General features: G+C 48.8%; 1 protein-coding gene across 2 annotated transcripts; it reads right to left on the reverse strand.

The window, feature by feature from the left end:
- Positions 1 to 1,057: 1,057 nt before the first annotated feature.
- Positions 1,058 to 23,750, reverse strand: FGFR4 (fibroblast growth factor receptor 4). Of its 2 annotated transcripts, none has more exons than XM_053300575.1 (18): positions 23,362 to 23,750; positions 21,532 to 21,675; positions 12,371 to 12,637; positions 11,861 to 11,950; positions 11,057 to 11,223; positions 10,511 to 10,634; positions 9,597 to 9,787; positions 8,705 to 8,843; positions 6,239 to 6,432; positions 5,562 to 5,707; positions 5,102 to 5,223; positions 4,860 to 4,970; positions 4,112 to 4,302; positions 3,385 to 3,507; positions 2,890 to 2,960; positions 2,282 to 2,419; positions 2,067 to 2,172; positions 1,058 to 1,930 (listed from the first exon to the last, which is right to left on the reverse strand). In XM_053300575.1, the coding sequence occupies exons 2-18, from the start codon at positions 21,623 to 21,625 to the stop codon at positions 1,784 to 1,786; spliced, it is 2,421 nt and encodes an 806-aa protein (XP_053156550.1). In that variant the 5' UTR covers positions 21,626 to 21,675; positions 23,362 to 23,750; the 3' UTR covers positions 1,058 to 1,783. The 2 variants fall into 2 exon arrangements, with proteins under 2 accessions (XP_053156550.1, XP_053156551.1); XM_053300576.1 differs by lacking the exons at positions 21,532 to 21,675; positions 23,362 to 23,750 and adding exons at positions 16,386 to 16,452; positions 17,284 to 17,366.
- Positions 23,751 to 23,992: the final 242 nt, after the last annotated feature.

Raw genomic sequence — 23,992 nt, forward strand, 5'->3', positions numbered from 1 at the left:
CATGGATCCCTGGCATCTAGGCATTGCCGAGCCCTGGCGTTGCCGAGCCCTGGCATTGCCGTAACCCTTGCACGTTATCTCCTCCACCACCAGTCCTCTGATGTGCCACTACTCATTTCTGGACAGAGCCAGTTGCTAGTAAAAGATTGAAATAACTCTCTCCCTCCATGCAACAAATCCTGCCATAGCCATCGCTAACCTGAAACATAGGGCAACATGCTTCAGAAGCCGCCTCCTTCCAATCTACTGGGGGGTGGGGGCTACAGGTGGGAGAAGCGGGCATGCCTGCATCTCCTGCTTGTGGGCTTCTCAGAGGCATCTGGTGGGCCACTGTGGGAAACAGGATGCTGGCCTGCAGAGGGTTTGGCCGAATCGAGCAGGGTTCAAGAACTTAAGCTTTGTGCCTCCATTGGTCTCTCTGCCAAACGAGCTCTTTGAGATGCTGCAAGGACTTCCGGCATTCCCTCTCTCAGAGATGCCTGACAAAAGAGTTGTCACTTTTGTCACAAAAGACTCCATCACAGCTTTTAGCAAGCTTGTTAAATCTTGGCTTTTTATCCAGGGTTTTACATGATTGTTTTTATTGCTGCCTCTATGTGTTTTTACCCATGTATAGTTTAGTTTGAGGCTCGGATGTGAGGTTAACACCACTCAAGTGCCGAGTGGTGTGTCCAATCAGCCCATCTACTTCTCTCCAGGGGGCAGTTATGACAGAAAGTAGGGAACACCTAGCAGTCACAAGACTATAGCTGTGTATGAAAGAGGGCACGCATATGCACACACACTGCTTTTGAAGTTCCATGCACATTCAGCTCACCCAATACCACACAGAGTGGTCATCAGAGTACTTGACCTTTGCCTATTACGGATGCAACCGTGCCAGCTGAGCCCAAGGGAGCCTGAGTTGCTTCTCTAAACCTGTGAGCTGGAGAGACAAAAGATGTCGGGGCGGGGGGGGGGAGATGCTTTCCCTAGCAGATGGGGCCAACCAGACCCACTCTTCCCTGAGAGCAGGCTGCAGCCCCTCCTAGATGCAAAGAAACCTCCAGACAGAGGCTCTATTCAAAAAAAAAATAATTTATGGGTGTGGATAATTCATGTGCATTAGAAATGATATGTACATAAATATTTCTCTCTAGGGTTATGTACAGGGGGCAGCAGCAGGAGCCAGAAAGGAAGATCCATGCTCTGTGCAGATGTATGTCCTTGTGGTTGTGTGTCCAGATGGTGGGGGGGGGGGGCTGAGAAGGCTGGCTGGCTCCTGCCAATAATGACATTTCATGAAAAAATATTATTAAATTGGGCATCGCGTCAAACAAGCAGGGTTCTCTGAGGCTGGGGAGATGGTCCCGTGGGTTGAGTGGAATCCCAGGCAAGTGGGAGTGCTCCTCTTCCCTGAATTAGGCTCCTCCCTGCTTATCTGGTGGTGGTGGTGGTGGTGGTACTACTCCTCAGTCAGCTGGCAGCATCCAAGGCTAGGCTTAGAGAGCAAGAGCTTGGAAGGAACCTGAGATTATAGGACATGGAAACACCAGTATGAGCACTGGGAGCACCTGCAGGAGTTTACAAGGAAGGCATCCAGTCCTCGCCGGGGAACCTTTGGATGCATGTGGTGTCGAGCAGGCTCCAGCAGCGTAGGGTGCAGATTCTTGGGCCTTGCTGATGCTGTTCCTTGCTTTTTTTCCCCCTACCAGTGACAATGTGAAGACTTCTGTTCCCAAGTTGTGTAATCCTCTAGGAACAGAAAGACACCTTCCCTGGGGTCCATGGCCTGCCCCTCCCCTCATGTCCTCACATTGTGATAGGGGAAAAGGCAGGGGGTGATGGGCAGAGGATCGTGGGTGAAGACAGAGTCGTCGGAAGAGCAGGTGCTGGTTGTGTCCTCGCAGGATGGGGAATATTGTTCAAAGGGCATCGACAAGTCCAGATACTGAAAACAGAAAGAAAGAACACCATCAGCATTCATAGGAAACATTGGCCTGACTTCTGTGACAAATACCTGGCTCTCTGCTTCAGCTTTTTAGAGCAGTTGTGCTCATCCCACTTCCCTGGCGGTTTGAACCTACCTCTTCAGAGACGGCAGCCAGGACTTTGTCCAGCCCCTCCACTAGCTGCTTAAAGGTGGGCCTTTGCGAAGGCACCGCATGCCAGCATTCCCTCATCATCATGTACCTGTTTGGGAGAAGGAGAGGAAGCCTCAGGCATCCACCTTCCCTGCACTCTTTACCCCCCGGTAGGTGCCATTGTTAGGCTAGCCCTTGGGAGGCGCTGTGGTACTCACAGTTCATGGGTGCAGTTGGAGGGCTTGTCCATACGGTGACCTTCTCTCAGGAGTTTGAAGAGTTCTTCCACTGGGATGCCTGGATATGGGGAACCACCCAACGTAAAGATCTCCCACATCAGAATTCCAAAGGACCACCTTAAAGCACAAGGGGTGGGAGTGGAGAGAAGGTAAGGAAGCCAAGGAGGACAGCGTAAGTATATCCAGAGAGTAACCAATGCCACCAGCAAATTGCAGAATATCCCCTCACAACAATGAAAATGGTAAAGCGACAGCGGAATTCATCAAATTTGTAATCAAAGAGGTAGAGACTGGGAGGTGGAAAGCTGCGAATGTAGACACAGTGGGGACTCAAATCACACAGAGGAAGCGACTCTCTGCCACAAGTTGGCAGGATGAGCCTTTTTGGTCTGGCTTTTCCATTGCCATTAGGGTTTGCCCACCAGGGCTCCCATGAAGTTGACAAAGAGCCTCCATGATTCTTTATGTGCCAGGAGGCTTGCCTGAAGTCAGGATCCACACTGCGGCCTGAACACACAGCCAGGCACAGCTGTCCAGGCAGTTTGATAGTGGGAGCTGTAAGTCATGTCTTGTGGAGTCACACTTACACATCACTCTGGTGCGTGTACACTCGGTCAAACAGGGCCTCCGGTGCCATCCATTTTACGGGCAGGCGGCCCTGCAGGAAGAAATGAGAAGCCCTCAGCTCACTGCTGCTTCCCCAAGGGGACCATTGAATTCTACCTCTACTACCCACTGAACAGCCAAAATCTCCCACTTGTAGCTATGCCTCTAGTCCCACAGACCTGCTTATCAAGCGTGCTCATTTTTTAAAAAAAGCTTTGGTTTCTGCATCAGGTATTTTAAGAATAGAAACTAATAAAACTTTCTCCATTGATATGTGCAGCGGTACATGAGCATATATGCATGCACGTATGTGCACATGCACACACAGCGCCTCACGACCACCACTCTCCTTAAGCATGGCTCATCCACCCACTGACCCCCCCCCCGCCCCCCGCTTTCTTGTTGCAGCCATGCCAAGTGTTTCCTAAGCCCCTTGGGCTCTCCCTTCCTAGGACCATCATTGGCCTCCCACTCACATTGCTGGTTTTCTTGTAGTAGTCGATGTCATGAACACCACGTGCCAAGCCAAAGTCCGCGATTTTCATTACATTATCTTCAGTCACGAGGACATTGCGGGCAGCCAGGTCCCGGTGAATGCACTGTAAAAAAAAAAAAAAAAAAAGGAGAGTGGGGTCTGCTGAGCATCTATTCTCCTGTAGCCTGGGCTCCAGCTCAGTGCCAGACAGCATGTGGTTGCCAAAGTGTGAATGCAAGTAGGACTTCCTTGCATTTCTCTTCTGCATACTGCAAGCTTCGGCCTTCCATCATCCCTAGCTACACTGGCCAAAAGTCAGGTACGATGGGAGTTGTAGTTCAACACCTGCAGGAGGGCTGAAACTGTGCAGCCCTTTCTAATACCCTTCAATCCTTCTTTCCGCTTCACATCCTGAGGGCTGCACAGGCTTGTACTTGCAACATCCATTCTCTTCTTGGGTCTCCAGCAATGCATGGGCAGAGCCAACACTCACATAACAGAGCCAAGAAGCTGATTGACAACCCAGCAGAAGCTGATAAGACTCATCCGTATACCAACACTTGGCCTGCAACCTTCACTGGCGGTCTCCGTGACTGACTAGCACTTGCGAAGTGTTCTTGATGACACGTGGCCATTAGGCATCAGCCATCTCTGCTTAATAACAGACAGATCTTACTAGGCCACGCTAGTAAACAAAGGGGCAAGCTGTTACACCAGGCTGCTCTTACCCGCTTGGACTCCAGGTACTCCATGCCACGTGCCACTTGGTAGACACAAGAGACCAAGTCTTTGAAGGACAACTGCTCCTCAGGCATCTTGGTAATATCAAAGGTGTAGTCGGGTGTGGGAGGACGACGGGCACGTAGGTACTCCCGCAAGTTCCCCTTGGCAGCAAACTCCACAATCACATAGAGAGGCCCTGCAGTTAGATACTATAAGTGATCCTCTGTCCTTAGAGAAAGCTCCACATTCCCATAACATCTGCTTCTAACTAGGGATGTGCACGAACCGGTTTAGTGCTCGTTTTGGAGTACCGAACCGGTTTGGAATTCCGGCATTTGAACTGGTTCGGAAGCAGGGGGTGTGTGGTCCTTTGTTTAAGGGGCAGGGGGGTGCCCTTACCTCCCCTGTCAGCTCTCTCCCCAAAATCGCTAGTGTGGAGCTGCATCATTACCTCCTTGCAGCCAAGCCAGAGATTTTGGGGAGAGCACCGGCAGGGGATGTGGCAGGGGAGGTAAGGGCACCCCCCACCCCTTAAAGAAACCACTCCTGCCTCCCATGAGTGCACAAACAAGTTCATGCACATCCCTACTCCCAACTAAAAGAGTGTCAGTGCTCTGTTCTTCAGTTGCAACACACACACCCCAGCTATGTCTTGCAACATCCCTGTTTTCCCTTGAGTTGTCCCATGCTCCACAGTGGGCCCATGCCTCCCAAGCATCCTCTGCCTCTCAGGTCCACACTGCAATCACTCACCATCCTGAGTACAGACGCCCAATAGGTTAATGATATTCTTGTGCTGGTCCATCAGTTTCATCATTTCCATTTCTGAGATGAGGTCAGCCAAGTCTTTGTCAGTGGCATTATCTGGAGAGGCAAATGAAGATGGTCAAGGTGGTACCCAGGGAGTGAGGAGATCCTTGCTCTGGCCTAGGGTCAAGAATTGGGGAGAGAATCCCAATGAACAAAGCTCTCTTAGCTCTGTAAGCCACAATTACCTTTGAGCATCTTGACAGCAACTGTGATGGGGCGCTCCGGCCGTTCCTGATCGATCCCATAGGCCTCCGCTCTCACCACTTGCCCAAAACATCCCTCGCCTAGTGGTTTGCCCAGCACAAGCCTAGGTGAAGAAAAAAAGAGTAGATGCCACCTCAGAAAGACAGTCTCATATAATTATCAGTGAGGACAGTATCATCATAGGAACATAGCAAGCTGTGTTCCATTGGATCATGTTTCTCCTCAATGGATCATCTAGCTCTTCACATTGTCTAGCCCAAGCAGCTATCCAAGATTCTTGGCAGGAGCCTCTCCCAGCCCTACCTGGAGATGCCAAGGAGCAAACCTAGGACCTTCTACAAGTAGGCATGCAGATGCTCTTCCATTGAGCTGATATCTTACAGCGCTCACATGCAGGCACCCATCCAAATGCAAGCCAAGGTGGACCCTGCTTAGACTTACCGATCTCTTGGGAATTCCCACTTGGAGTCAAGTGGCAATTCCACTTCCATGACTCCAGCTAGCATGGGTGTACAACTAGATGAGAGGCGGGTGACACGCATCAGTGACGTAGTGGACTTCCCCGAAGAGCTTGATTCCAGTGAGAACTGTGGAGACAGCCCCAATGATTCAGTAAATTTAGCCCATGAACACTGCTTTGCAAGGGCTTGATGCGACTCAAGTGACAAAATGGAGTGCACACAGACCCCAGGCAGGGGTGGGAGCAGAGCATGCAATATCCAAAAGCATAAGAATGGTCTGTTGGATCAGACCAGTGTCTGTACAGTCCCACATTCTGTTCCTCCAACAGTGGCCAGCCAGTCACTGCCAGGATATACTGAATATAGCCTTGTTTGTCCTCAGCATGTTGCTTTGGTTCTGAACATGTCAGTTGCATGTAGTCATCACGTGAAAGCCACTGATAGCATTATTCTCCATTATTTTGAAGAGCTCTTTTTTGGAGCTTTCCAAATTCTGCTTAGGATTTTACTCTCCTGAAAAATGTGGGGTGTGGTCCACAGATCTACCTCTTTCGCCACTGTTGAAAGTCTGCGGATGGTACTTCCCCAAAGACTGTAAACCCTTGAAAACCACAGCAGTGGCACAACTCTGACCCACCTTTGGGCTCTGGTACATACCTGGCGGATGAGTGGAAACTTGGAGAGTTTGTGCACAGCCATGGGCTCCAGGGGCTGCTTGCTTGGCTGAGTTTGCATCCGGCACAGGACAACAATGACAACTGTCATGGCAACGGCCAAGAACCCCGATGTGTAGATAATGATGTCAGTGTACTTGATCTCAGGGGCATCCACCTCTTGCACTTGCTCTTCTTCTGCAAACAGCAGATGCATCCCCAGTTAGAATGTTCCAGGGTTAAGCCACTGGTTCCTGCAGGGAGTGCTGTGGCAACTGAGCCAGAACAAGTAGGGTGGAGGAACAAGGGAAGAGCTACACAAGGTGCATAGCTGCCAGGCCAGATAGTGGACCTTATCTATCTGCAGTCCTTTTTAGTGATCTGTCATACATGACACCCTATGGATTGCAACTGATTATCAATGGGGCTTTAAAGTGCTTAGTTTAGGCTGGATTGTGTCCATATTATTTTTCTCAGAGGTTATAATTAATTTTATATAATAATAATTACATAAATAAATCAAAGTGTTCAAACTATTTTCACAAGAGCAAAATGACAAAAGGTATCTATAACACAGGGGTGTTTTTTTGGTGTTAAGTTCTGTCTTTCATTTCTCATCTCTGTACAAACTCTTGAGTGGTAATATATTTCAGAACTCGAGTCCATGTGTCATAAAAACATCAGCCAGCCTTCTACACTCATTTTGTAATGACTTCCATTTTACCATTTGCAATGCTTCCCATATCTTAGATATCCATTTATAATTAGCACCAGTCTTCCAGTGTCTGGCATATGTAATCCTAGTAGAGACTAACGACTTCAGAATCAGGATGTGGTACTGGTCTGATGTACTCTTCCACAAAGTTCATTAAATTCAGCAGAATATTTTACCAAGGTAATATCTAAGTGTGCATCTCAATTACCATTTTCCAAAATTCTTAGCTTTTGGCCAGTCACATGACATGAATAGAAAAGTCTCCCTTTACGATCGACAGTGCCAACATTGCTTTTCATCAGACTGCACACGGTCAAAGAACTGTCATGAAGCGATATTTTGTTCTACACAGCCACTTTGAGAGACAGTTTTTCCTTCAGTGAAAACATGCAGAAAACCTAGAACCTTTACCGAGCAGACATTTCCAAACCTCTTCTGGAATGTCCTGCTGTGTGCCCTTCTCCCCATTTAGTTCTATACAGCTTTACAGCAACATGGTCTATATTTATCAATAGCTTTTAAAACCTAAACAAAGACTTCTTTTCTTTTCCTATGAGCGATTTTTCCAGTCACTTGATGTTACTAGATTTCTTTCCTTATCAGTGAAAAATGACTATTTTGTAGATATTGGGTTGTAGGAAGGAGTTTTCTCTGGAGCAAGAAGTCTGTTCCAGAGCAAAGAACTTCCCTCTCCAGGAAGACTCCACTGTAAAGTTTTATTCCTCCAGAGGCAGCTTCCTCTGGAAGAAAACTTTGGGTGCAACTTTTGGATGCCAGAAACAGGTAAAAGGCAGTTCATCTCCACCCATTTTTAGAGTTAGCTTGCTCTTATGAGTTTGTTGCTGCATGAATACATAAAAAGATCAAACATGTCATTCCCACAGTGAAACATATTCTAAATATTAATTAAGATTACATGTTAAATCTGTAATAGCTGAAGCCAAGGGTGTGGGTGACTGAATCTGTAACTGACAACCGAATCATATGTATATTTACTAGAAGTAAGCCCCATTGAACTCAGTGAAACTTCTTTCCGGATAAACATGCATAGGACTGGGCTGTGAAATCGAACCTCTAAAAAGGAATTGTTTGTCCTAGGAGATTTCAAATAGTAAAGATAAAACAATGATTCCTTATCAATACCACAGCCTGGTTCACACAATTGTGCAAATCTAGGTTTAATGTGGGTTACTGACAGTAGCATGATCTGGCACCATGCCAAAGTGGGAATCTCAGATTCCTCTATGGCCATAAATCACCTTGGCATGGGTTCACACAAACTAATATCAGTAACCCATATTAAACCTAGATTTGAACAACTGCATGCAAAAAGCTTACATGTGGACCACTGGTGATGATCTTTCAAACTTCATAACCAAGATGTATGTCAAAACAAATAGGGACCAGCATTCTGGTAGAGGTGTGGAATATAAGTGGATTTGGAATCCAGCTCACTACTATCTTGACAAACCTTTGAGAAAGGATGGTGAAAAATATGGAGAGGAGGTTTTAGCTGAAGCATTTCTAAGTCTCATTGATTCAAATGGCATGCTTCAATGACACTTGCTTACATCACTCCCAATGAAATCTGAGGATGATAATTTCTTATTAATTCCCTAATGAGTAGCACCGTTCTTTAAATTCTTCACGGAGACAAAATATGTCTAGTAATGGCAGTGCGAAGGAATAACCTACGACCATTCTGCTGCCCCCAAACCACCTCCAGCCATCGCTGCCCTTGGAGCCCTTCCTCACCTGGCAGCACAGTAAGCCAGGCTGACTGGTAGGACAGGCCAATGGAATTCCCTGCCAGGCATGTATACTCGCCAGCATCTTCCAGGGAGACGTTGCGCAGATACAGCACTTCCACCTCTGAGCTGTTAATATCTGCCGTCTGCCAAGATAAGTGGTGGGGATGGGTGGGTGAGAGAGAGAGAGAGAGACAGAAGGGAGCATTAACTCCAGATGACACAACAAAGTTATCCAAGCTTTTATTTGGAAGGGGCGGGGTATCTTGCTTGCTGCCAGTATATCTATCAAGTCTGACTTTTTTTTGCTCCCATATGCACTTGATAAGACCCACATACCCAGCTCTCTAGGGAGCATGCACTATTTAAGTGTACCACAGCTGCTGTTAAATTTCACTGCTTCTAGAAGACCTTTCTGCAAAACATCCTGTCTGGAGCCTGTAGGCCTGAGACACAACTGTATGGTTTAAGTAAAGAAATACAGTTGTGATGGTGTGACACTGACGGTGCAGTTCTCTACCAGACAAGGAGTACTGCTTTGCATTTGCAACATATAACCTACCCTACAGAGAGAGTTGGTGCAACTGAATATATCACCCTCAACAATTTATGGTTTCCGTTTCTCTTTGGGCTCAACACAGCAGCCACTTTGGTAAAGTCTCATTTTGAAAGAAACTAATTGTTTGCAAACAATTACATCCTAATTCTACAAAGAGTGCAGCTCTTTTAAGAGTGCCAGCTCCATGCCCAGAGACGCAAGTTTGGGCGGGGTATGAATTTGATTAAATAAATGAATGAATGAATAAAAGTGCCATTATAGCTATCTCTGAGCAATATTTTCTACTGCCTTCCATCCCTGCCTCCAAAAAAACCAGACCCCAAAACCATGGTCTAATTACCTTGAGCACTTGCACGTAGGGGACTCCATCTGGGCCATAGCTGCTGCCATTCACTTCAATGTGTTTGAGCCACTGGATATGGGGTTGGGCATCACTGTAGACCTTGCAAAAGAACTCCACGTCGCTGCCCACCACTGCCGTGGTGTTGGCAGGTAGTCCAGCTTGTAGGATTGGCCTGTGTGGGGATCTCTCTGCCAGGAACAGAGCAGGGAAAATGTTGGCCCACACAGCTGAAGAGGGCCAGGTATCCCCCCCAAGATGCTCTATAAGTCACATAAATCACTAAGCCTTGAGCTAATAGCACAGTAACAGGCTGGGGGTGCAAAGGCACAGTCAGCTATCAGACGCAGTTTCCCTACTTATCAAAGAGACGTTTTTGACTACAGCAGTATATGGCGTTCCTGCCCCAAAGGCTTGCTGAGATCTTAATTCCTTCTTTCCATACAGCAGACAGGGGTGCACCTCTGATACTACTTAGTGTTGAGATTTAACTCCCACCCAGTGCTGGCTCCAGAGCCTCTTTCTGCTGATTACAAGTAAGCCCAGAGAAGACAGATAATGAGGGGCTGGGAGATAAGGGAGCAAAGGCTTAAAGCTAGGCCTAGAGATCCAGGCAGGGTTAATTGATTTCAGCTGACTTTATGGCCCAGGAGAGCTCCAGCTTCCTTTGAAGTCGGTGGATGGCTCAGGGCATTTTTCTTCCCTCTTGGATGCCTGAGGTCAGGATTGATGTGCCTACTTCCTCCCACAGAAATCTGGCTGGCTGGCTGGGACTGGAGTCTGGCATCCCACAGAGAGAGACACTCACTGGCAAAAGAACTAGCGGTTTTGCAGGCTCACTGTGCTTCTCTTTCCATGGGCTGTCACAGGGCACCTAGGGCCAGTCCTCCGTTTGTGGGGGAAGGCCATCTCACCTAGTACATCCAGGAAGTAGCTGTAGCGGATGTTGCCAAACTTGTTCTCCACCAAGCAAGTGTAGTTGCCTCGGTCCGAGGGTACCACACTCTCCATGACCAAACTCCAGTGTTGATGCCGCAGCTGGGGAGACACACACTAAGGTTACCAAGTGCCCCATATTTTTTAGACACAACAGCTCTGGATTATCCTACAGTTGGGAAATAGGAATCTGGCAAGCCTGGGACAAACAGGGAGCTGGGATCAGGAGCACATCAAGTACTTAGCAAGAAGGACTTGGCAGCTTCTGGTTGTAGAGCTGCACTGTCCCCTCCCTCCCTCCTCACACATAGGATTGGGACTGTAGGAGTGACACTTGATCTGTCCAGTGGCTTTTGTCGTAATGGGTCCTGTCTTTCCCCTAAGCATTTTGTATAGCATCTTTCCTCCACACCTCCCCAAAACAACATCATATAAAACCTGGTTTGCAAGGCAGCTGTGGTCTCAGCCTTGCTGGGTAGGGGAAGGGGAGGAAGAAACGGGCCTCACTAGGCCTGCATTCTTACTCTGATCCCTCCAATACGATGCTCCCCTCTAAATTCCCGTCCATTCTTCAGCCAGCGGATAGTCGGGTTGGGGCTCCCTGAGGCTGGGCAGCGGAACTTGACGGTGTTTCCTGCTGGGACCGCATACAACTTCTTGTCCATCCGATGAGGATGCGTCCAGTAGGGGGCTGAGAAAAACATTACATAATCATTCCCAGTTTTGAATAAAGGCTCAGAGAATGTTGCAAATCTTGGGGATAAGGCTGATTTTTGTGCGATGGCTGGTGAAGGGCGGCGGCAGCTTTGGACTGCTCTCAGAGAGTGCAAACAGAACAAGGTGCAGTTCAAGGGAGCAGCTTGTGCCACAGAGGCACCTAGGTGTGTGTGCCACAATGCCGTAGATCAGGAGTTCCCAACCTTGGGTCCCAAGATGTTCTCTGACTACAACTCCTACCATCCCCAGACACAAAGGCCAAATGTGACTGGGGAGGATGGGAGTTGTAGTCCCACAATATCTGGGAATCCAAGGTTGGGAACCCTTGCACTAGAGCACAGAGAGGTACCTCTTCTGGGCTTCAGAACCCCTGGAGAGATGATATGTCAGGATATGCTCCAGCAGAGCTTCCTGCTTCTAGTCCAAAGTTAAGTGATGCCAACCCTTTTGGGGCCCATCAGGATGCTTACAGTTGAGGAAGCTGGGAGAAGCACGGAAGGTGTTCTGCCACCCTGAGCAGCAGTACCAAACATCCCTTCCTTGCCTCTTGTCCTAGCATGCAGCAGCACCCAGGACCCACTGCAACACAGTCAACTAGGAATGGTACTGACCTCTCCGGGTGTGTATGGGCTCCTCATTTGAATCCACGTGGGCACTGTCCACATCACTGTCTTCATCATCATCTCCAGATGCCAATGAATCTGAAACCAAAAATGGCACACTGAGTGACTGCCCCCACAAAGTGCTCACCAAACGAAAGTTAGCTATCACTGGAATTTCTGACTACAAAGGTGTGCTAGCTTCTTCTTAGAACAGGGACTGTAGAGAAGCAAGCAAAAGGTTAACAGGAGTGCATTCAGAGGCGAAGAGGAAAAGGGGGAGAGAGACTTTTGGCTCCTGCAACCCTTGCTCCTCACAGCCAGGGGAACAGCACTAGAAACACTGTCGGCTTGTAAGGGGAGCTCCAAGGGACAGCAATCCTTGATGTTCACGGGGAGCCCTGTGAAGGCAAAGCAAGAGGTGCAAAGAGCTCCTGCCTGCTCCACATTAGGCCCTGTCCAGCAAGAGGAGTTGTGGAGAGAGGGAGGAACCCCAGGGCCCTTTGCTGGCTTTGTTCTTACCCACGACAGAGATGGTAAAGTTGCGTAGGCCTTCCCCGGTGCTCCGTACTCGGCACGAGTACAGTCCTGAGTCTTCATAGGTGACTTCGGCAATCTCTAGCATGCCCTGCCGCATGTGAATGCGCCCGCTTGGGAAAAGCTGCTTGGCTTCCTTGTACCATGCGATGAGAAGGCTGTGGTTGGTGCTGCAGTAGAGCTTCAGCAGACTCCCTGGGTCCAGAAGCAGGTGCTCCTCCTCTGCCTCCAGCATGTGGCTGTCAAACATCTCTGTCAAACACAAAGCGGGAGGCAGTCAGTGCAATGACAGTGCAGCTCATTCCAGCTGCCATTGGAACTGTGCACTGAACACAAGGGGATCACAAATTTGATGGGCTTTGGTACAGAAGCCAAAACATGGGGTCACCGGGCCTCTGCCTCTCCCCCTTCAGCACAATCCTATGCAGGTTTACTTGAAAGTAAGCCCCACAGTGCTCAGCACGGCATATTCCCAGGTAACTGTGCACCGAATCAAATGCTTAGTCGCTGATCTAGTGCTTTGTCAGAGGTCAGATACAATCTTCTGCTCCCCTCTGAGCTCCAAGTTGGGAGCTGCAGAGTGGGAATCAGTGAAGATGGTCCCTGCAGTTGCATAGGAGAAACCCACTGCAACCGTGGGAAACATCCCCACCCACCAGCCTCCCCTAGCTCCCAACTTGGAGGGGAGCAGGAGACTGCTTTGGCACTTGGTAGGCAAGGTGCTTGGGATTCCTCTGCCATCCAGCACCAGAACATTCGCCCCCCCCCCCCCCAACCCTTCTCCTCCAATGCTAGGGACATCTTTTGGTGCTAGGCGGGAGAGGCACTCATGGTACCATGGCCATCCAGCATGGAAACCGCCAACCCTAGCATTCCCTTCTAGACTGGAGCAGCAGAAGTGAGCAAGCATCTCTCTGTAGTTCTGCTGGGCCCCCGGCACAACTGTGGGGACAGTTACATCCCCTCCCCAGCTTTAGGCTATAGAGAGGCAGCAGGGGGTGGGGGGGGGGGCTGAGGCTCCTCTCATCACCTGCACTAGAGGGCAACAGACCATGATGAGGGTGGTGAGTGGAAATGTGGACTCCTGCTTAACACCCAGAACATAAGGGATCCTGGATACAGGGTGAGCACGCCAACCACAGAAACAGGGGCTCCTTTACCCCAGGCAGAGTATAAGAGGACATCAGCATACAAACTTCACTTTCTCCCTGGACCACCGGAGGGCATGACTGCATGAGACACAGTTCCCCCAGGTAATGCTACTGGAGAAGGATGGGAGTGACACATGGTGGGGGGTGAATGGGTGGCAATGGTAAGAATCATCAGTCACCCTTTGGTTCTCACAGGCTTCTGTTTCTCCTGTAGCCAAAACAACCAGCCAACAGTTGTGCCAATCCAAGCACATGGGCACAATCTACATGAGGGGGGCAGACGCCAGAGCTTAAATATGTCTTGACTCTCTACATCCTCAGACCTGAAATCTCTATCGCCTTTTCATATATGCTCCAGATAGGGCTATGGTTACACAGGGGGTGAGGAAATAATACTCTGCATAAGCATGTCACTGTTATTATTTCAGCATGGTGTAGTGGTTAGAGTGCTGGACTAGGACCGGGGAGACCCGAGTTCAAATCCCCATTCAGCCATGATACTTGCTGGGTGACTCTGGGCCAGTCACTTCTCTCTCAACCTAACCTATTTCACAGGGTTGTTGTGAGGAGAAACTTAAGTATGCAGTACACCGCTCTGGGCTCCTTGGAGGAAGAGTGGGATAGAAAATGTAAGTAAATAAATAAATCTGTTCTGGAGTGGAGACCCAGAAATGAGAAAAAAGGTGTTTGGGCTTAGCCTCAATTAAAGGAAAGGTTTATACATGGATCTCCATCCCAGAAGGAGATCCATTTTGCTTTGGACTGATTGTGGGTTGGATGGCAGTAATCAACAAAGAAACAATTTGCATTAGAGAAGTGAAGGTCTGGGGTGGGGGGAATGCTTACATGGAAAACTTTGAAAATCCTGGGGAAACTTGAAAACAATCTTATGAAATATTAGCATTTTATAATATTGTTACACAGAAAATTCACTCTGCTGCAAATTTCTTAAGATTCAAAATTCAAAAGTAGTAATGTTAGTGGTGATAACATCACTCCTACACTTGACTGAATCAGTAAACAAGCAACACTCTTGGGGCGTGATGCTGGAAAATAACTTTCAAATGTTACAGAATACAGAACATCTTCGGGTATCTGGTGAAGGTATTTGATGCAGGATGCTTGATGCCAAGCATATTAATCCTGCAACATGATGGCAAGGCTTTTTCACAATACAGCCTCCAAGTACTCTTGCTTTCCACTTCTTCTGCATCGAGTAAAAATACACATAGAACATCGGGGGAAAGATAGCATGAAAAGTGTGTAAAGCTGCATATTTCATGCAAATTTTCCATTTTCTGATGTTGGTCAAATTGAAAGTTTAGAATAAGAAACAATGAACCTTTCACAGCAGATTCTGATTAGAGAAATAAACTCAAGTTATAACATTATTTTCCAGGGATATATTATTAACTGGGATGGAATGGGATATAACTCTAATAAATTTAATCTACCTATAGTTACAATGAACATCAATCCTGTGCATATTTACTCAGAGGTAAGTCTTGGTGAATTCAGTGGGACTTGCTCCCAGGTAGGGTGTGTGTGTGTGTGTGTGTGTGTGTGTGTGTGTGTGTGTGTGAGAGAGAGAGAGAGAGAGAGAGATTGAGAGAGAGAGAGAGAGAGAGAGAGTGTATGTGTGTTAGGGTTGCAGTGTATGATCATAAAATAAAACTGAGTGCCTCAAAAGTGTAATTGAATATCCAAAGTTATTGCTGCTCCATAATTACATTATTGGGATTGTTTATGTTACGAGCTTTTCCTCTAAAAATATATTTCTGTATGATAATGCTGTGGTCTACATAGTGGCGGATATCCAGACGAAATTATTCCTGAATAGTTCTATTGAAATTAAGTAGTCCTTTAGACAACTTCCTGAGCAGTAATACTGAATAACTTCGTCTGGATGTCAGCCACCGTTTCTGAGCTCCGATAATAAAACTTTCTTTTTACTAGAATGTTGATGGTTTCTATTTACAATTTCTATTTTATATTTTCTCCTATTTTTCCAACTGGCAAAAAGAGATACTGTACCACAGGGTGCAGCAGCTTGCAACTCAAGCTCTAATACTGGGCATATTTGTAAAAACTATTGTAATTAAATGAAGGGATTTCATAAATAAACCAAACAGTACAAGTTATGCACTAAGTTATATATATTTCATGTTCTTAAAAATAGTGCCGTGCATTTAGGCTTAATAAGTGCATATATTTCAACTTTTCCCCCACATTTGTTTTACTAGAAAAAAATCCCAACCCATATTTACAGCCTGTAGCTTCAAAATTTTGAAGTTTCTACTCTGGAGAATGTAAAGTAGCTCTGAAACAGCAGATTTGCCAGAACAATGATGGAGGAAAAAAGAAAAGCATATAACTTAGCAAAGAAGACTTGTGTGTGATGTTCATATGGGCTCAGCTCTCCTTCTTCCTCCAGTAACTTTACGGGGAAACATTCAAATTTTGGCTCTTTCTGCCAAATACTTGCTGGGTGACTCTGGGCCAGTCACTTCTCTCTCAGCCTAACCTACTTCACAGGGTTGTTGTGAGGAGAAACTTAAGTATGTAGTACACCGCTCTGGGCTCCTTGGAGGGAGAGCGGGAAATAAAATGTTAAAAAATCAAATAAATAAAAATAAATAAGAAGGGCTGGGGATAGTTTAGCAGGATTTTAGGCTAAGCTGGAAACATTTTCCCCTCAGGACTCAGTCTCTGTAAACAGGGAGTGGTGTGGCTGGCCATGTGTGTGATGCTAGGTGTGCAAGCCAGAGATTGTGCATAGACTCTACAAACAGTGATTTGGATGGAGCAAGTGGCATCTGGAGGAGGTAGCACATTAGGATGATGCTTACTGTTTTTCTCTTTTTCCCTTTTCCTGTTAGATTGTTGTACACCCAGCATGGAATTTCCAAGTAGTAGCTAAGAATGGTTAACAGTAAGGACTACAGACTGAAGAGAAATACAGTTACAATTCCCCACCCCACCCACACCCCCAGTGTTCCTGTGATGCTCTGAATCCTGTTCACAAGCACCTTTGTCCTGTATTCCCTCCTTGGCCTCTTGTCCTATGGTGGAGCAATGATGTCATCAAAGCCCTTCTCCTGCCGGTCCTGGACAGGAGAACGGATCCCCCATAGACACTGAAGCGTGACTTCTCGGCTCAGATCCCCCCCTCCCCTCCCCAGTCTCTCTGTGGGGGCCCTCGATTGAGTGGTCACTCTCTCAGCCCAGAGTGACTGTTTTGACAGATTCCAAAATGAACATGTCAGGAAGCCCGCGACCACTGTCCCTCCCCCAGCCGCCATTGTCCTCGCTACACTGCCCCTTTCCCGTGCTCTCCCTGCCCCTGGCTTACAATGGGGGCCAGGCCTCTTTCAGTGGGTGGCTCTGTTGTTAGCGCCTCCAGCTCTGCCTCTGCAAGTTGTGGAGGGAGGGAGGGAGGGAGGGAAAGGCCGGGAATGAGATAAGGAGCTCCTATTGTGAGACTCCCAGTGGGGCAAAACTCCTGTTGAGGAACAAAATGGCGAGCATCCTGTCTGTGATACTTGCCCTTTAATTACTGGTGATAAAGCACCCTGTATCAGCAACGCTGCACATTTCCCCCCTTGCCCTTTTCACCTAGAGCCATTCCTCCAACTCCACTCCCCCAAAGGCTCTCACAAGCCTCCCCCCTCCTCCCTGGCATGAGTGGGAGTGAGAGGTTTCACACTCAGCTGACTCCACCACTTCCCGCCTCCCTGTTTGTCTAACCTGGATTTGAACTATAATTGCTTGGGTGACCCATCCTCCTCCACCACCATCAGCCCCAGTTGTGGGAGCCTGGCCAGCTCCCCCTTTCCCCCCACAAAGCAGCAAAGCAGGCATGAAGCTCTTCATGCTCTTAGCGGTGCTAGTCTTCCCAGCTGATGAATGCTAGCCTCCCTTCGTGAAGAGCAAACAGCTCTGAAGGCTACACTCTCTAGTTCTTTGGCCTTCAGTAGGAAACGGGTAAGCAACAGAGAGTCATTTGTTTTATTTGTTGTCTATCCCACTTTCCCATCTCAGGAAGGATATCTGGAGCAGCTTACAATGATATTTTTTTTTAAAAAAAACCAAAAACAAAACTAGCTTTTATTATTGTGAATATGTGGTGATGGGAAGATTGGCTCCTTTGGGCAATCACGACCCTCCACTCCTCCAGGGGGTCAGAGTTGGAGGCGCTCCTGAAGACTCTTGTGGAGGTGGCAGGGCAGGGAAGTCCAAGTCATTCTTCACCGCCACCCCTCGAACCTCATGCAACAGAATCACTGACTTCTACCAAGTCAGAGCACTGGTCCTCTCAGCTCAGGGTTGACTGGCAGTGGCTCTCCAGGGCTTCAGACAGGTGTCTTTCCCAGCTCTACCTGGAGATTGCAGATGCTGAACCTGGGACTACAATTCCTCCCCCCAAACTGTACCACTTTAAGCTGCAAAGCAGAGGATGATATTTTTGAATACGTCTGTGTTTTTAAATATAGATTCTGCAAGTAAAACTAGCACAGCAGGGAGCAGGGTGGCTGCAACCTCTTTCCCTAGACTTTAAAAAAAAATATTATTAGTTGCAGGGAATATTTTATGTGGTCTCTAGAAACAGGGCTTTCTCTGGAGTGGCTCCAAATCTGTGGCACTTCCTTCCACTGAAAACCTGTGTTTGATCGCTGCACTGCTCTTCTTCAGGAGCTTACGGAGCCTTTTGCAAGGCTCTCAGTTTCGACTGAAGGTGGCAGCTGTATATGTTCATTTGCTCTGCACACAGTTGCTTTAATTTGCTGCAGTGCTGTTTGTTGGTTTCATTTGGCTAGGATATTATTTATTTTATCATGTATCATTAATATATTTAGTTTTTTGAGCTTGTAAGCTGCTTTGGTCCACGATGTGGAGCAAAAGTGTGGCAGGATGCTCTACTCTGCCAACTCAATGTGCTGCCTATGCAGACCAGGCCTTATTCATAGAAAGCAGCCACAAGGGACAACTTGGGAACTCCTCTGGGTTGTTTGGATGGTTCCTGGGAACTTCCAGTGTGTGTGTGTGTGTGTTGTGTGCTCAGATTTAGGAGAATTCACTCCCAATTCATGGGCACTCCTGAGTAATCTAGCAGGAATGGCATGATCCGAAACAGAAAAGAAGATGGCCTCATAAGTATTAGTCTCTAGAGTGACCATCATGGTTGCCTGCCTTCGTCCTTGACCTGAGAATATGTTCATGTGCAGGGGATATGGACCCCGCAGCTGTTCTACACTACAAAAGCACTTAAAGTAATTGTCAAAGGTAATTCAGGCATTGTGTACAAATATGGCTTCAGTCTGAAGAAACCATTCTGATTAGACAGGAATAAAAGCCCTCACCTCTGGGGGAGCTTTAAACAGATATAGATCCCATTTGATTAGGAGCCCAAGTGACCAACACATCAAGCAGTGGCTGTTCCCAGCATGGGTTTTCAGAGGGCAAAAAGACTGTCTCCATAACACACTTTGCATTCTGAACAAATACAATTAGAGGCTCCAAGTGCCAAGTTCCCATCCTCTCTGCTCCTTGTCCAAATCACACTTGGGAAACACTGGCTGGATGTATTACAGAGCGCAGAGCTGTACTCGTAGTGTCAAATACTTACTTACTTAATTTAAATTTACTGTCTACAAAGTTAGCATGAGAGTGATCAGGAACAGAACCTCTCAGCTGGTGGCTAAAATAATCCTCACTCTGGGACTTGAGGGAGGTGCCCAACCAAACAGTCAACTAGCAGTGGATTCTGACCAATGGAATCAATGTTATGTGAACATCCACACCCTTCCTTTTGGAAGAAACCTCCTGTACCGCTGCATCCAGTGTGCAGCAGCCATACACAGAACCACCGAGTGCAGTGTGTCCACAGAGCCTGAACCCTTCTGATCTATAGTCAGAGTCTTTGTTCTCTAGCATTGCCTATGTACAAGCAACACTTCTCACCAAGATGCCAGATGAAAGCATAGGCGTTTGAGTCCCAGAATTGCACCCACCACTCCCTCCTCTTCCCTTTTAAACATGCCTGATGCCTCCCCCAGCAGTGTTCCCTCTCACACGTTTTTAAAATGCCCACTCAGTTAATTTTAGATCCCGCTCAGGTTTAATCAGGAAGGCTCCATTCTGAATATACGTGCACACACACCGCCTTGATACTGCCACCCAGAACAAAACACATCCCATACACAGATGAAATTTTTTCAGAGAGAACACTGCTCCCCAGATGTCATAACAATGCCCTTATACCTGCTTCCTCAGTCCAGCAAACTATATAACTGGGTAAGCAATGATGAACTACAATGGCCAGGGTGACAGCAACAGCAGGGGCACATAAACAGCTGGTTGGCACAAACCAACGTCCCATCTGTTCAACCAATGGGCCAACTCTGGAAGAAGTGCCTTTTCTCCGGCACAAGTGATAGTGCCATGCACCTGGCCCTGGCAATTCAGCCTCAGCTTTCTAAGAGATCCTGAGAGTACAAAACTAAACCAAAGTATCAGTAGCCCGAGCAATGGGGCCAATCATAGGAACATAGGAAGCTGCCAAATACAGAGTCTGACCATTGGTCCATCTAGCTCAGTATGGTCTTCACAGACTGGCAGCGGCTTCTCCAAGGTTGCAGGCAGGAATCTCTCTCAGCCCTATCTTGGAGAAGCCAGGGAGGGAACTTGAAACCTTCTGCTTTTCCCAGAGCGGCTTCATCCCCTGAGGGGAATATCTTGCAGTGCTCACACATCAAGTCTCCCATTCATATGCAACCAGGGCAGACCCTGCTTAGCTAAGGGGACAAATCAAGCTTGCTACCACAAGACCAGCTCTCCTCAAAACAGCAGATCATATAACTTAAGCAACTCCACAAATTCCAAACTCTGCATTTATAACTGGACTTGTTTGATTACCAGTAGAATTGAAAGCCTATCTCTAGCATGTTTGCACAGTGTTTGGTTGTGAAGCAATGGATCCACATCCAGAGTAATATGCAGGGGTTTGGACCAATACCAAAATCTGACTGTCTAAGCAAGCTCCAAAAAAATGCTGCAGCTTAGCTACACCCTTGCACTACTTACGTGCACAAATCCGCATGTAACTACTTGGCTGAGGCAAAATGAGTTCCGTTCTGAAGTTCCCATTAAATAACAACCACCCAAACTCTTATGAAAGTCACAACCAACATGAGTCAAAATGAGAAAGCAGCCCAAGGAAGAACAGGCTACTGAGCCCTGACTGTGAACAAATATGACAGAGATGCCCAGAGAGACCCAGCAGAAATGAGGCCCCTTCAGGTTCTGGCTCACAATGAATGATCACTATGGAAAATCCTCTCTTTCCCTGGCGCAGATGTTTGAAGGGAATCTGCACTCATCCTAGCTTGTTCACTTGACAAACTGTTCATTTCAACATGGCCTTACTGTGCAACAGCCTCTCTTAGAATCAAGCAACCCCCAAGCACTGGAGAGCTAGAACAGAAGCAAAACCCTATGTGAGCTCTCGCTGCATTACACCTGGAAAATGCCCCTCCCCATACAAGCACAGCCTTATAAACTGTACTTTCTACTCGGCCATCACCACTCCTCTGCCGGCCCACAAGGAGCAAGCACCTGAGCAGATGCCAGCCGCACACACCTCATCCCCAGACAATGCTGTTCACATCTGCAGGTTTGAAGAGAATCAGGCTTGCAGCCCACTGAGCTGCTACTGCTACCATGACCCAGATCCAGCACAGGCTCTGAACTGGCCTGGGATCTGGGGGTGGGGCTGGTTTCAGTTCCTGCCTCGGCCATGGCCTTATCATGCGGCCCCCGGGGCAAACCACGGCCTCTCAGCTGCAATGAACCTCGATCAGCATCACAAAGTTCTCTTGTGACACAGCAAAGTGCTCTGAATGAGAAGTGCTCTTTCAGCAGGGAGAAGGAGGCCCCCCCCCCATTACCTGGGCTCCCTGTCTCTTGTAGCCGAAAACATGCAGATTTCTCTCTCACCTGGCTCCATGGTTCCTTCTGTAGAAGCAGCTGGCCAAGCGCATGTTGTTACCACCGCCAGGAACCTCAGGAGGCCACACCACAAGGGGCTCATTCTGTTGTCCCTTCTTCTTATCCCTCAGCTCCCAGTCAGATCCACAAACCCTAGATCAAGAGGGGAGATGCTGACTTCTTCATCCTCAGGGTTTTCCATCCCATGACAAACGATGAGTATGTATTATCCCAATAGGACCCATATTGGCAGTGGGGTGGGGGTGGTGGTAATTAAGACATCTGGCCCTCCAGTCAGTGCAGGCTGGGCAACCTTGACCCTCCAGCTGTTATTGGACTTCAGCTCTCATCATCCCTGAGACTAGTGGGCAGTGGCTGAGGATGATGGGAGTTGTAGTCCAACAACTATAGGCAGGGATCTAGCAAGGTTTGGGCCTTGGGACAAGAAGTGAAGATGGGCCCCTCCCCCCTTCTTTGGAGAGGTGTGAAGGGCTGTCAGCCGGGCCCCCTCCCTCAGTGGCATTTGCCCTCCAACTGCAGCTATGCCCCTGGCTGGAGGACCAGACCCCTGCAGCCCTGCTGTAGGGCATTCTTCTTTGAAAAAAGGGGGCTGGCAGGGAGGGAAACAAGCCATTCATTTGCTGATCAGCCCAAAGTATTGGATTGCAGTTATCCAGCAAGATGCCCCCTCCCTCACTCCCTGCAGGAGCTGGGCTCTCAGTCTCCGCTTGAGAACGGGCGAGGTTATCAGGAGAGACAGGCACTTGCAACACAGGCTTGCGTGGGGGGTGGGGGTGTCATTCCAAGCTCTAGTCCTCTATGCCCAAAGTCCATTTGGTGAGCTTCAGACGGTCTCTGCCTGCCGGGGAAGCCCCCTGGGATCAGCTCCAGGACCAGCCTGGCCTTGGGAATTAACCCCCGCCCCCCGCATCCCACCCTCTAACGTGCAGGCCGGGCCACTCCAGCAACGGTTCCTTTCTTCCACAGATCTCCGCTCAGTGCGTTCCTCTCGCATGGGCTCAGTCAGTGGTGCTTCAGTGAGCTTGCAAAGCAGGAGCTCCAGGAAGCAGCGTTTGTCCGGGCCGACTACCACTATGGGGTGGCAGGCAGTGGAAGGAGGAGAATCGTGGAGGAAAGAGCGCGAAGATCTGTACTGTATCGATGGTGTCCGGAACAGGGTTGCGTGTATGCAACCGTGCGTGTTTTTGTGTGTACGTGCGCGCGCAGCTGCACAGCATTAATACACGCAAAAATGCAGACCGGCGAAAGTTATGTGCGGGTGAAGTCCCAGAGAAATCAATCGAATTTAAGGGCACGCTTAGGACCATCAGGCCTGTTCTTTTAAGCAGGATTTGACTGTATTTGGAAATACAGCGGGGTGTGTGTGCCGTAAAAGGCGTGCGTGTAAACAGTTGTTGTACGTGTTTGAATGAAGCGGGTGTGCGGCGTATCTGGCGTGTGTGCACATGGTGTAAGTTTACAGGGGATGTAGTGTACGTGGGGCGAGTGTACGAGGGGAGGGAGCTGTGCCCGGGAATGGGCTCCCGAGGCCAGTTTAATCTTTAATCCGAGTGACAAAGAGTTTCTGCGCGCCCGGGCAGCCTGGTAACAGATTTACAGACCCTCCCGGTCAAAGTCCACCTTCGACCCCGCCGCGGGCAGGCAGTTCTTCGCCCCGTCACACCCCGGGGAACCTCCTGGGTCGCAACGGACCAGATGCCCGGAGTTCAGCACCAGCTACCCGCGCTGCTGTTCGGGAAGGGGTCTTAGATCCGCTCCTGCGGGCCATTCCAACCCTGAGTCAGTCCCAAGGCGGCCAACCCTGGGGACCCACCTCACCTCCTCCTCCTGCTGCCGGCTTAGCGCTGTCCCCGTACTCTGTGCTGCGAGGCGCTACGCCCGGGCTCCATCCCTTGCTGGGGGCAGCCGGCCAGCCGCCTGAGGAAGAGAGCGCTGCTCCAGTCCCTCGATCTGACGCTTCAGCCGTGCCCGGTGAGTTCCGCCAAAGAGGAGAAATAAATCCGGCAAAGCGCTGACTTCTCAGAGTTCGGCGTGTGGCTCTCCCCGGACTTCGGTGCAGAGATGCCCAACCGCGCACAGATCCCAGTTCCCTGCACCTTCTGTCGGCTCCAGCAACAGGCGCTGGGACTTTGTAGCAAAAGCTCTCAGGTTACACCCCCGCGCAGCGCGCAGCCGGCCCGCTCGGAGCCAACAATGGGCCGCGAAAAGAGCCAGGGACTAGGGGGAGGATCTGAGGGGCCCCGCCCCGCCTCCTGCCTTGTTCCCTCCCTCTCCCCCTTCCCCCGCCCGCGCCCGGGTCTTTTCACACTCACATTAGCTAAATTCTCTCCCCCAAAGCTCCGGCAAAGGGGATTAAGCAGAGTTCATTCTCTGCCGGGGCTTTGCTTCCTCTCTGCTCGCTGTGGTAACTGGAGACCCCGCTCATTAAACTCCTGCTCGCAAGAAGCTC

This window comes from Hemicordylus capensis, chromosome 2, assembly GCF_027244095.1.
Source record: "Hemicordylus capensis ecotype Gifberg chromosome 2, rHemCap1.1.pri, whole genome shotgun sequence".
Lineage (NCBI taxonomy): Eukaryota > Metazoa > Chordata > Lepidosauria > Squamata > Cordylidae > Hemicordylus > Hemicordylus capensis.